The sequence below is a fragment of the Athalia rosae genome, chromosome 4, assembly GCF_917208135.1.
Source record: "Athalia rosae chromosome 4, iyAthRosa1.1, whole genome shotgun sequence".
Taxonomy (NCBI): domain Eukaryota; kingdom Metazoa; phylum Arthropoda; class Insecta; order Hymenoptera; family Athaliidae; genus Athalia; species Athalia rosae.
In genome coordinates, this window is record NC_064029.1 from 1,620,384 (window position 1) to 1,632,937 (window position 12,554).

At 45.6% G+C, this 12,554-nt stretch overlaps 3 protein-coding genes across 4 annotated transcripts; 1 reads left to right on the forward strand and 2 right to left on the reverse strand.

Moving 5' to 3' along the window:
- Positions 1 to 189: 189 nt before the first annotated feature.
- LOC105687469 (SET domain-containing protein SmydA-8-like) lies at positions 190 to 2,636 on the forward strand. Its single transcript, XM_012403129.2, has 4 exons — positions 190 to 1,130; positions 1,247 to 1,624; positions 1,692 to 2,027; positions 2,111 to 2,636. Exons 1-4 carry the CDS (start codon positions 712 to 714, stop codon positions 2,418 to 2,420), a joined length of 1,443 nt encoding a protein of 480 aa, XP_012258552.2. The 5' UTR covers positions 190 to 711; the 3' UTR covers positions 2,421 to 2,636.
- Positions 2,637 to 2,767: 131 nt separating this feature from the next.
- Positions 2,768 to 5,004, reverse strand: LOC125500629 (galanin-like G-protein coupled receptor npr-9). The gene is made up of 4 exons (XM_048654086.1): positions 3,852 to 5,004; positions 3,574 to 3,741; positions 3,291 to 3,496; positions 2,768 to 3,191 (listed from the first exon to the last, which is right to left on the reverse strand). Exons 1-4 carry the CDS (start codon positions 4,202 to 4,204, stop codon positions 2,776 to 2,778), a joined length of 1,143 nt encoding a protein of 380 aa, XP_048510043.1. The 5' UTR covers positions 4,205 to 5,004; the 3' UTR covers positions 2,768 to 2,775.
- A 946-nt stretch (positions 5,005 to 5,950) lies between these two features.
- On the reverse strand, positions 5,951 to 12,066 carry LOC105687450. 2 transcript variants are annotated; one of them, XM_048654076.1, is made up of 6 exons: positions 11,383 to 12,066; positions 9,800 to 9,930; positions 8,404 to 8,734; positions 7,118 to 7,367; positions 6,585 to 6,980; positions 5,951 to 6,486 (listed from the first exon to the last, which is right to left on the reverse strand). In XM_048654076.1, exons 1-6 carry the CDS (start codon positions 11,571 to 11,573, stop codon positions 6,370 to 6,372), a joined length of 1,416 nt encoding a protein of 471 aa, XP_048510033.1. In that variant the 5' UTR covers positions 11,574 to 12,066; the 3' UTR covers positions 5,951 to 6,369. The 2 variants fall into 2 exon arrangements, with proteins under 2 accessions (XP_048510033.1, XP_048510032.1); XM_048654075.1 differs by having other exon boundaries at positions 6,585 to 6,983.
- Between the last annotated feature and the right edge of the window lie 488 nt (positions 12,067 to 12,554).

Here is a 12,554-nt window from a genome sequence, read left to right on the forward strand (position 1 = left end):
ATGCGAACGGAATTTCACGTTTAATTTTCACGAGCCGTGCAGCCGGTGCAGCCTGCGAGAAGAAAAAAACGTGGCAAACGCCCACGTTGAGGAATCGAAGAGGTGTAGAAGCAAGAGCAACGTTCCGGGTGTGACGACCTATACTTTGGATTCTATTTTTGGTGGATTTTATAATTAAACTACCGATAGCCGTGGTCGTGAGGCCACTTGCGAAGCCTTCGTTGGTCCGTTAGGGATATAGACGGCTAGTTCTCGGTCTATGAAATACTCGAATCGATAAATTTAACGTATGGCTCTGCACGGATTGAAATCTATGTAAATGCGAGTCAATTTATTTATTTATTTTTTTTGTGTATGTAGGGGTGCAACAAACATATGTAATTTTTCAATACGGAAGAAGATTATAGAGTGACTTTTATAATTTACCGTTGAAATCATTTGTGGTTCTCCGATAATTGTCTGATGTACTTTTATGCAAATATCTCTTTGCTCCTACTCGTCATACGTATTCCAATAGCTGTCGCATAACATCGTTGAGTGTTTTTTTCAACTCGTTGGAATGCCCACCTTCGGAAAATCGCGGCAGTTGTGAACCATAAAAAAGTTTATCATTAAAATAACACAGAAAATTTGTCAGATAACTCTAATCGCCCGGTAGGCCGTACATATCATAAATTAAATACTTAAGCATCGGTTAATAGTGAAGCAGCGATGGGATCCGATAACGTGGAGGGTGCCTGCGCGATTTGTGAAAAATTGGCTACTCTCAGATGCAGCAATTGCAAAGGGCAATTTTACTGTACCAAGGAGCATCAGAAAAGTGATTGGCCTCGTCACAAGACGATTTGCCGATCATGGGAAATTCAGGAGAACGAAGAGCTTGGACGGCATTTATTGGCCGCCAAAGACCTGGAAATCGGCGATCTCGTTGTTTCCGAACCACCTCTTCTCTGGGGTCCAGCTCCTCATTCTTTGGAAAGGATCTGCGTTGGATGCGGAAAACAACAACCGGAAAATCGATGTCCAGGGTGTGCTTGGCCAACTTGCCACCCCCACTGCCCAGGTATACTGGACCACGATCGTCATGGTTCGGAATGTGCCATTCTCGTGAAAACAAGGATACTGCCGAGGTAAAAGATTTGCTGCCGTTGGTCCTTGCGGTAAAATAATAAAAAAAAAAAAAAAAAAAGAAATAGAAAAACGTTCCTTCAATTCTATAATTTCTTCGCCTGTATCATTCATTCAGATACGACGTTCTTTTGCCTCTGCGATTCCTCCTGCTTCGTCGGCGTAGTCCGAAGCGTTGGGCTCTTCTGAACGCCCTTCAAAGTCACGAGGATGCCCGTGGCCCCGGAACTGAAGCTCACGAGGAGACGCTCAGCTTGATGCAGCATCTCGCATCCTTTTTATCTCTAGATCCGGCTTCGAGCGCCTCTTTCGCGAGGGTGTGCGGCCTCATAGATGTAAATGCTCTGGAAACGAACCCACTCGAAGGTTCCGCTGCTCTTTACGAGACAGCCTGCCTTCTGGAACACAATTGCATCGCCAATACGAGGCATAGCTTTTCAATCGACGCGAAGGGGCGACCCTGTATTACCGTTCGCACCGTTACGTCTGTCAAGAGGTATATTTTATTACAGTGCAGTATAAAAATTACGAGCTTCAAATAAGGCATATTGCAACCTATGCAGGGGTGAACACCTGAGCACGACGTACACGCACGCTTTATGGGCAACCCGAAGTCGCCGGGAACATCTTCTTGCGACGAAATATTTTTCATGCCGTTGTCAGAGGTGCGCCGATCCTACGGAACTCGGAACTCATCTTGGAACATTGCTTTGTCCTTGTGGTTCGGGTCTAGTATTGCCCAGAGATCCATTAGACTCGGAAACCGAATGGGTTTGTAATGTTTGTCCCGGCGTTCTGACCTCGATGGAGGTCATGCAGCTGACCGAAAGACTCGGGGAGGAAGTCGAGGGCGCGATGAATCTAGCGAGTAGAGAGGCGCTTTCGGATCTCTTGGGCAGGTGCGGAGTCGATTTTTATTTTGATTTCTTTTTTTGCTGGGATGCTATATATTTCTTTTAACAACGATATTTTTTTCCTACAGGCTGCAGGTCCTGCTGCATCCCGGACACCAGCATTGCTTGACCGTCGGGCATTCGTTGATGCAGTTATTGCCACCTGGCGATCCTCAAAAAGTTGAGATCTGTAGGCGAGTGATTCAAACGACCGAAGCACTTGATCCTTTTGGCGGACGTCTCGCGCTTTACACAGCGGTGGCCCTTAGGGAATTGTCTTCGTGTCCCGGCGAAGACCGTAAAGGTCTCCTCGTTAGGGCTACGAAACTCTTAAAACTGGAACCACCGAACAGCCCTGGAGAAAAACTTCTAAGATTGCTGGAGGCGGAGTTGCTTTGAGTTTATTGCGGTCCCTCGATAAATCAATTCTAATTACCTATCTGCGCTATTCTTTTCTCAATCCTTTAACGCATCGTCTATGGTTATAAAAATATGAGACGAAAGAGGAGATTTTATCTTCCAACTTCTGAAGTGAATATTTTAAGTGGCGGTTTCCGACGATGATATAATCGAATCGATCGATGTAAAATAAAGACGTTTAACGTTATGAAGAAATGAAAGTGAGTTTTTTTTTTTCCTCGATTCTAAAAGCAATGTCGCATATCGAAGAGTCACAATTGTGTCTGATGATTGAAAAATTGATCATAAATTCGTTAAGTATTAGAATAATAATAAGTGATAATTTGCATAGACCTCACGGCGCATAGGGACCTCGGGGGACTTTAATGCTCGCAACATTGCTGCCGAACTTTGCCGATGGAGTTTCGTGTTCGCTGAGATTAGCCTCGTTGGAACCAGAGCAACACCAGGATTTGATCCAGGTGACGGTTGACAACGCCTCATTGATAAATGCGTAGAGGAACGGATTAGCGGCTGTGCTTACCAAAGACAATATGGTAACGATTGCTTGAACGTGCCACCATATCGTCCCGGATAATCTCACGTATAATTTGATAACAGTGAATGTCCAAACGGGTAATCTGCAGATTGTAAAAATAGCAATTAGCCAAAGGATCACCTTCACGGTACGCTGTTTTCTCGGTAAAAATGGCGGCGAGACCGCGGAGCGTTTCCGGACAATCGAAGAGGCTCTCACGGTGCTGGTTGTGGCTGTAAAAATCAACGTCCCGATTAAATATTGGGTGAAAAAAGAGATGAAAATTTTTACCGATCATTTGATATCGGTGAATAAATTTTTTTCATCCCGACCTGTCGAGGTTTCGGTAAATTGCGAATCGCTACTCGCTCCCAAATTCATCTTGTCACCGCGTTTTATACGACGTCCCCTAATTTTCAGAGCCAACAAGACGTGGACCCCGACGAATACGATTCCCAACGGCAGAAATATCGCAGCGTACAAAAGGACGTAAGTAATTGTGGCTTTGTCGCGATCCTTCGTCACGCACATGAAGGCCCTGCAGAATATGTTTTTCTTTTTTTTTGAAATTCATTTATCATAGGTATAAATGTAAAAGTAATGATTCAAATTCACCTGTAATACGTGACGTCCGTCACGACGATCAGAGATTGAACGTCGTAGAGGCCAAGAACGGGATAAGTCGCGGCGATAGAAATTCCCCAAATCATGAGAAATAAGATAATAATTAAAGGAAGAGTGGGTCCAGCTGGTGGCGGATACTTTGGTTTCATGGCTCGGTACCTCGAGGGTTTAGAAAAAAAATAATTAATACAATCGCCACTTCGAATCGCCGGTTTATCGATCGATCCTTCGAACGAGGAAGGAATAAATTAGAAAAACTGAATAATTACCGAGTGACAGCAACAGCAGCCAAAGTAAGCGAGCTCGCCAGGACCGCTGTTGTTTGAAGACAAGGTAAAGCCGTACATGCCCACTCCGGAAGTACCCAAAGAATGTTGGTGAGAATCATATTCGCCAAAGTGTTGTAACCGGAAGTAGATAACAGCAAGAGATCGGATAAACTCATCGAGAAAAGCGCGCTCCTGTAGAGTGGTTTTAACGTAGAATTGATACCCGCTCCAAAACTGACTCGCCACAAAACTGTCAAGTTTCCAGCAACACCGAGTAACACGATGGGCCAAAGAACGATTTGGTAGCCGACCCGGGCTTCGAAGCTGTACACCGATAAGTCATCCTCGTTCATGTTAACCACAGCTAATTTCAGCCTACGTTAAATTTATTAATTTATCTCCTACAATTTCTCAGTTTCGCAGCTCGGCGTATACACCTAGAACCGTATAAGGTGTTCGTTTATTTCATGAAAACTTAGTTTACACCGCCGTAGCGTATTTCATCTTTGTGGCCAGCGAACTTTACGGTATAGGGAATCGTAAAGACTGCGATTTATTTCCCTTTGCGAATCGCGGCGTTCAAACGCTTACGTTTTTTCAAATTTATTTAATAACCAGACGCTCGGTATTGCAAACGTTCGTCTGTTTCCTTCAAAAATATTTTTTGAAACTGCCTAAGAAATTTCAATTCTTTCTCCTCCCGTGCGCCAAACTTTTCAGCATCGATTTCACATCGAGCGCCAAACGCGAACTGAGGCCATCCGACCGGTGGATTTCCATAATATACATGTAAAAAACAATCCATTCAATATGGCGAACACTGATCAAGGTCATAATTGTCACACTTAACGAGCGATTAGCGGGGTAACTAGGTGGTAGTATGGGTGGGAAAGGTGGTGCAGGTTTTGTTGTAACGGTAAATGTCGCACACTTTTTCGTACGGCCATACAAATGATATTGTAAACCTATACAACCATCATTACCGTCTACCCACCCCGAAAATCCGTGTACGTTGGTGAGGACGGAGGACAGATAGACAGTCGGTCAGACAGACCGACAGAAAGACCTGCAGAGTGACAGAAGAGGCGAACGAAACTCGAGAGGGCAGAACGGCCAACATATGGCCATTGCAGGTTCACTGCTCTGTTTGCATTACATCCCGCGCCATCGGCCACCGTATTGGGTGTGTTTAAACCTTTTATTATCGAAATATATAATACAAAACATTTCATGTATAAATCAATAATTTAAAAAAAAAAAAATCCTTTTTCTTTCGTCACTCTTCCTACCCCCGAGTTAAGGAGGAACACCAGAGAGGAAGTAATTTTTTTTTAATATTTTTCGGAGTAAAATAGATTTTTAGAATTAATTTTCTCATTTTTGGTTTTGACTCTGCATAAAACGCGTTGCTGTATTAATTTCATTCTCTGTTTCAACGGAGATTGAGGCTGTTCCGGTAGTAATAATTCTGTAATTTACTGATAATAATTTCGAGTGAACGCGTGCGGACGGTTATCGTAAATTGAATCAATTCACGTCTCTCTGTATGGATTAATAATTGTTAATAATGGTTTTTCGATTATACTGTTTTTTTTTTCCTTTTCCTTTTTTTTTTCTTCGGGTAAATTAAATATAGTACATCACAGAAATTATGCGAGGTGGTCGCGAGAAACTTTTGCTAATAAATTGTACAATTATATTCGATGTGCCGGAAATATTATTTGAGGAACTTTCTTTGTATTTCGTGATATCGCATCTGATATTTAGAGAGAAATTTTTCATTCGTTTCCAATGATTCGCGAGGTGATCGAAAACTTCTCCATTATTTATTGCTTTTCATTTTGTTCGTTTGGTTCGCGGAATACGGGCTAATAAAATAGACTCGATCGAAAAGAGTTGCATGTCCGTAAGACGCAACCAGTGCGCAATAGAATCCTCTCGCCTTTTAAGTCATATCGACGTGAAACCACTTAACACTTTTCACTTAACGATGCAGCCTGAACCGGACTTGTTTGGTTCTCGCCTTCCGTTTCAAGGCAAATCGTTTATTTTGTTTGTCCGTTCGTTTTTCTCATCTTTTTTTTTTTTTTCTTTCTTTTAATTTTACCGATTCTTTTCCTTGCAGTTTCCTTTTTTTTCATCTCTCAAAGCACCAGCGTATCTCAAGCTTCGTTTCTGTAATCAGAATATACATGAATATATCGAAACATCATTCAAACGTTCAGAATATTTTGATGCTCGAAGACGAATTTCCGGCGCTGGTATCCGAACCCGTTGACAATCGGTCGTTAACATCCGGAAATGGAAGTTTGAACAAAAAGGTGAATGGAACGAGTTCAATATTATTATTATCGTTATAAATAACAACGTAGTTGGAGATACGCCGATGATGCGATGATGATTCGATATCAGGTGGATCGGTGAGCGGTGAAATCATTCACCCGTCAAAGTTGACGTTGACGTTAATTATACATTCAGTTTTTGTTCTTTTTTCATCTCTCTCTCTTTCTCTCTCTCCTCAGATATCCGAAAAAGAGCAGATCGGTCTACGATTTACTTTAAATCTTCGCGATGATTTCGACCACGAAGAACCTCCGGGAAATCGGTTGACCCGCGATCGACTTTTGCTCGGACCCTGCGAAACAAAACGAAAAAGAGAACGTGTTACATAATTCTTCGTGACTAAAAATTGGAAAGAAAATCCTCAGACACCCTTTCACCGAATCGTCTCACCTTTTGATACGTGGACGCAGTTTCCTCCCGCGCTACGACTTTCACGGTCGAAACGGTCAGCAGTTCTTGAGGTGTCGCCGATATCCTGAGGACGTACCTTTTGCCGGGTTCCAACGGCTGAGCTTTCAGTTTGAGGGTGTTACCGTTGACTTCTTCGTCCCTCAAAATGACCCCGGAGCCCTTGAGTCGGGCCCGAAAGGACCCACCCCCGCACGAACGGACGAGAAAAATCGTTGCCGTATTGCTACGGGGTCGGTATTGAAAGTTCACCGATCCGCTATTTTTGCGAAGATTCGCCGTTTCCGGACGATCGGTGCGCAGAGTTTGCGTTGGATTTCTACGAAACTTGTGACTCTCGACGGTGATACGACTCGAGACGTTGGTGGTCGTACTCACCTGCTTTTTTTTAAGAAAAAAAATCAAAAAAATAAAATAAAATAACGAACAAGAACAAAGTGTTTAGATTGCGCTGCAGTTGACGATTGCGTGAATTAGAGAAATTCTGAAACCAGACGGAGAAATAATCGACTGACCGCGTAAAGTGCGAAACGGTAGGTGGTATTGAACCTCATGCCGTTGAGGGTGAGCCTCGGTTCCCTCGGACAGTGAAGCCCCTCCGGAATTGACCGACGTCTATGATGTCCGGAAGTTTCGACACGGTCGCGTTTGAACCACGTGGATGTTTGTTGCATTAGATTTTGTGCGGCGCACAACGTGGCCGGAGGTTCACGTGGACCAGATGTCACGGCCAGGCAGTATTCAGTCAGATTGGGGCCCACCCGGCTGTAAGTCAAGAGAAATCTCGTTGTTGCAAACTTCGAGCACGTATTTTCGCGTCAATATTTACCAGTCCCGGTGTTAACTAAATACTCCCCGACGCTATAATGGTCCCAAGACGTCCTGTATACTATAACACGGAGCCACCCGCACGCGCAATTTCCCAATGTATTCATTCAAGGCGTGCGACGCCGCCCCGGGCTTACATGGCATACCGACGTAACCTGCGATTGTTTTCATAGTCTTATTCATGTACCCCGGACGTTGAAATGTATAACAGTGAGCTAGATTTATACGCGGGCTCCGGAAATCTCCCGATCTATGTATAGCGTACGTACGATATTGTAAAAAGGGATGATGTATTTGTATTACGCGCGAATGAGTAACAAGGCTCTCGGAAAAAAAAGCACCCGAGCTTTGAGAAATTATTGATTCGGCCGGACCCGACGTCCGGCAATCTTTTCGGATGTTTAGCTGCCCACATGTATGTTGAGAATGATCATCGCGGCGACGTCATAAAGATCATCGATATCCTTGTTAAAAGATTATACTTGTATCGTTACGATATAACCGGACAATGATTATGATTACACGCAATTTATAATAATGGGAATCGGTAATTGGAACAAGGGACCGGGGGAGGAAGAGGGGAGGGAAGAGGGGAGAGGGGAGGGGGGAGAGGCAGAGGCGGAGGCAGAGGCAGAGGGAAGTTCGGTGTCTTGCATGAGTATAATGTAACGTTTCAGGTGATTATAAGGTGAAAAATGAATAAAAGGATCGGAGGCGAACTGCCCCGAGCCGCGGGAGAGTTTTGCCGCTGCAGCTTTTGCCGTTGGCATATATACGAGGCGGATGATCGGGAAGGGAAGGATACATAAGAAGTGAAATATATTGACGCCGGTAGACCAATCGATTGATTGATCGACCTATGGTTTCTCTCGGTTTCTCACGGCTTCCTTAGTTGTGGTTCTTACGGTTTCTTACAGTTTCTCTTTCTCGGTAGGGGTCAATCAGGTGCAGCGGCATCACCGTTATTACCTACCTCCAGCTCCAAGATACGCCGAGACGTCGTTTGCTGCGTCGCTGTTGAAATCGTAATAAATGACGACGGTGTCCCCTGCCGTTTCCAAAGTCGATGTTACCGAGATTCTCCAAGCTCTCGGTCGTCGCGTAAAGTCGTACGGTGTCCAAACCCCGATGACGATTATCCGCGCTCTCGTTCGCCGCTGTGGCCGCCGGCTCCGTCGGCGTTGATTTTATCTCGAAACGATAGACTCCCTCCTTCGCTTTGGTCATTGAAAAATTTCGCGCCTCCGAACCGGCGTAAGCGAACAACGGGGAACCGGGCACCAGTTTCGTCACCGGCCATCGAGCTGCGACGAGAAACGAAAAGTCACACGCGCGTCGAACGGGGGTTGCTAATTTTCTCAACGGCCCCAAAAAAAAAAAAAACTAGGACAGAAAAATGTACACGCTGCACGCTGTAGTCGCGCGGCGTTTTGTACGGAGGCTATATACGCGGTATCGGATCTCACCGGGACATTTTCCGTCGAGTGTATATACTTATTATGACGCGTATATGGCTATTCACCTTGGCGATATGTTCCCGGGGATATGTTCGGTCAGAAAACTGCTTGTTAGCGCATTCCACCGCAACGGTATGGGTTTTGCCGGTAGAAACGTTAGTTTCGTTCACTCTTTGAAGAAAGGATTTATTGCTAAACGTCTCTCGCGACGTTCTATGCCCGCGTAGGAATAGACCCCGAGAGACGAGAGTCGAGTTTGAACCGTCAGAAATTGCGTCTACCTCTTCGCCGCCCCGAAAACATCGAATCCCGCTGCAGCGAGTATCCGCGAAATGATATATATGTATACTTCTCGAGCGATCGGAAATTTCACGTTTTAATCGCCTACAGGCGATAAATCGCGGCGAGCTTTTTTCACCGCGACACGCGTCCACCTCCCATTCGAAAATATTGTAGCCAAATTTTATCAACCGCAATAAATATAGTTTGACCCCTACTCGTTATTCAAGACCGCACAGCACGTAGACGGGAATTTGAAGTTTCCACACGGTATGGTACGACACACCTATACAAGCGAGCTTCGAACTATACGAAGAGAATAAATTTTATCTCTCGAACGAATAAATTCAGAGATCTGACAGCTAAAAGAAACTCGCCGCATCTGACAAACGTTCGTTCGAAGTAAACCTTTTTCAACGCCATATGATATTTATTTGGAAAGTTCTTACGGGCGATATACACAATGTCTGTACGACCTATACGCCCGCGCCGCGTACGCACATGTAAGCGAAAAATAATTGGCAAACTTTTTTGAAACGAAAAAATGGATAGATAAATATAGAAGAAGGACGAAACGGCTTGACGAAAGCGAGAGAATTCGAAGAGTAAGAAGAAAATTGTGAAATAACTCACCGTTCGCACCCTCGGCATCCGACTCGTTCTCTGGTGGCCGAGTGTAGCTCACCGTCCACGATATGGGTCCACTGCACGGGCTGACCAGCAGCGTGAAGGGTGTCCCCTCGTGATGTATCAGGTAATAGAACCTGGAGAAATAATTTCGACCAGTTCAATCTTCGGGGGTTCCCTCTCTGAAGGGATGAGGACGAGGACAGCGGGTCGATCGATAAAGCGATAAATAATTAAGGAGGAAATATACGAAGAGTACACCAATAATATATATTGCCAACATTTCGCGAGGTCGCTGAAAAAAATGGTGAATTTTATTTTTCCCACAAATATGTGTCGCCGCTAAATGGATCGAGGGTAAGGAGAATAAGTGCACGTATGACGCGTGCATACATCGTCTGTGACATGGCCCAGTTTTAAAAACGTGACGTTCTCTGATATTTTTTTTCGTTCTTTCACCCCGTCTGCGGCGCGAGCGCCCGAAGAGATCCTCCGGTAAAAGGAGAGGATAAAAATGATTTCGGGGTAGGAGTCGGAGAGGCGGGAACGGCGCGAATGTCAGAAAGATCCGATGGTGTACGAATGCTTCGGTAGCGGTGCGGTATAAGCGTGCCGCGATGTTTCTTCAGCGGGGATAAACGTCGACGTCGGGCGTCGGGACGCTGCAGTTGCCGCCGTTGCTGGTGCACGTGCTCGCCAGTCGTACGCTCGGCTATTGTAAAATTAGCGTCAGGACACAATGCCGGCGTCGCGGCGTCTGGGGTCGCGTGCGCGACCCCCGAGCTAAATTCAGCACAAACTTTGCAGTCAAACATCAAATCAATTCTACCATATAACACCGGGGGGGCGGGGGGAACGACAGTTCTCCGGAAAACCCATCTGATAGCAAAATTTTATGAGCCGTGACGTCGCGACGGGACGCGCCGTTTGGTGCACGTGGTTATAACGCCGCGCTGTTAACCACGCGACTTTTCAGACACGTTATTAGTTTCGTAGCCAGGTGACCGAAGGCGATAAAATCCGAGGGCGCGCGTGCCAAAACGTAACTCCGACCAGAAGAGAGAAATGTTAAAATTTGGATGGAAATCCTCCGCTTTTTCAATATTTTACATCGATTTTACGTCGTTGATCGCGTCGCGTCCCACTCCGAGATACACTTCGTCGAATTCCGGTAATTCCGGGCGGTTCGAAATTCGCAACGATCGCTGGAAAATTTTCTGTTCTCCATCGATCGTTTCGAGAGTCGTACGTGTTACACTTTGAACAACATTATCGAACGCTTGTACACCCTACATCGATAAGAAGAAAATTCTACAAACTTTATCGACCACAACGACTCCACAACGATAAGATTTTTTTTACAAAACTACAAAAAATGTTCAACAAAAAATTTCCACCTCGAAGCACAATTTGCGATTCGCACCCAGTCCCAGACTCTTCGACCATCGGGATACTTCTCGAAGAATTCCTCCGTTAAATCGTGGAATCTTTCGACCGATTGTGTGAACCAATGGAAAATTACGCACGATAATCAGATCGAGCATGCTGAGAAGTTATATTAGAAAAAAACAAACAATCTTGCAACTTACTCCGAGTGGATTCCCGGGCGAAGGGTGGCGGTGATCTGACTGTCCGGTTGCAGCACACCGGTTCGATCGAACTCCTCGGCGCGGGAAGCTTTTCCCTGACCAAAGGGTCGGGGACTATCGAGTGGCGACTCACCCTCGGCGTTATCCATTCCAACAATGACGAGAACTAACCCGATCAGAAGTGGTGGCATCGCGGCGTCCGGTCTCCAGAGACGAGGGAGTCGGACTGTTCGTTATATGCTTAGAGAAAACGTTCTACAACGGCGTAGAGCTTTCTTCGATATATAGATATATATAAATATGTATATATATATATATATATATGGGTACGGTTTTATGCGTATGTACAGCGTAGCGCGCGCGCGAACGATGCCACCGACGCGACCCTTCTCGCTTTTCGAAAAGATGCGTGAGAGAAGAAAAAAAAAAAAAAAAAAACGAGAAATTGAACGAATTTTTTTTCTTTCCTCGATTTTTTTTCTTTCTACGATCTCTCTCTCTCTCTCTCTCTCTTATTCCCGGCGATCGGATATCCCTTGTCGATGGATCGGACTTGCGAATTCGTGATGATTTTCTAGTGTTTTCTAGATTTTTAACGCATCCCTGCACAGCTATAGTTCTTCTCAACCCGCTCGACGTTGGGTGCCCGATATACTCGCGTTGACTTCGACTCACGACTCAACTCGAAGAGGGTCCAGCCTCGTCCCTCTACCTCCCTCCCTCCCCCCCCCCCTCCCTTCCTCCCTTCCCCTCTGGCTGACCCTCCCGCCTGCCCCACTTGGGGGCCACTGCGTTCGTCGTCGCCATGCGTACAGAAACGACGCGAGTATCTCGCCACGATGTTTGAGCCACTTTTTCAGCAGCAGAGCTTTTTTCCTCCCATCTTCACTTTGACTCGTTCGTTTTTTTTTTTGCTATTCTCTTTTTTTTGATACCCCGTTTTTTCGATTCGACTCCGTACCTCCGAGATCATCGGGTACAGGCCCCCTGCGCTGTCCTCTTCCATTGGGGAGACCCATTTTCATCGATCCTCGCGCAGGAGGGGCGAGGGGGTTGGATCATTTTCTTGGAATGCGAGATCGGGGCGCCGATACGCTAAGGGATGATATTCGTGCGAGCGAGCGAGCGAAGAAATATTGGTCGATCGCGTGCCGCGAATGTCGAGGCCGAGG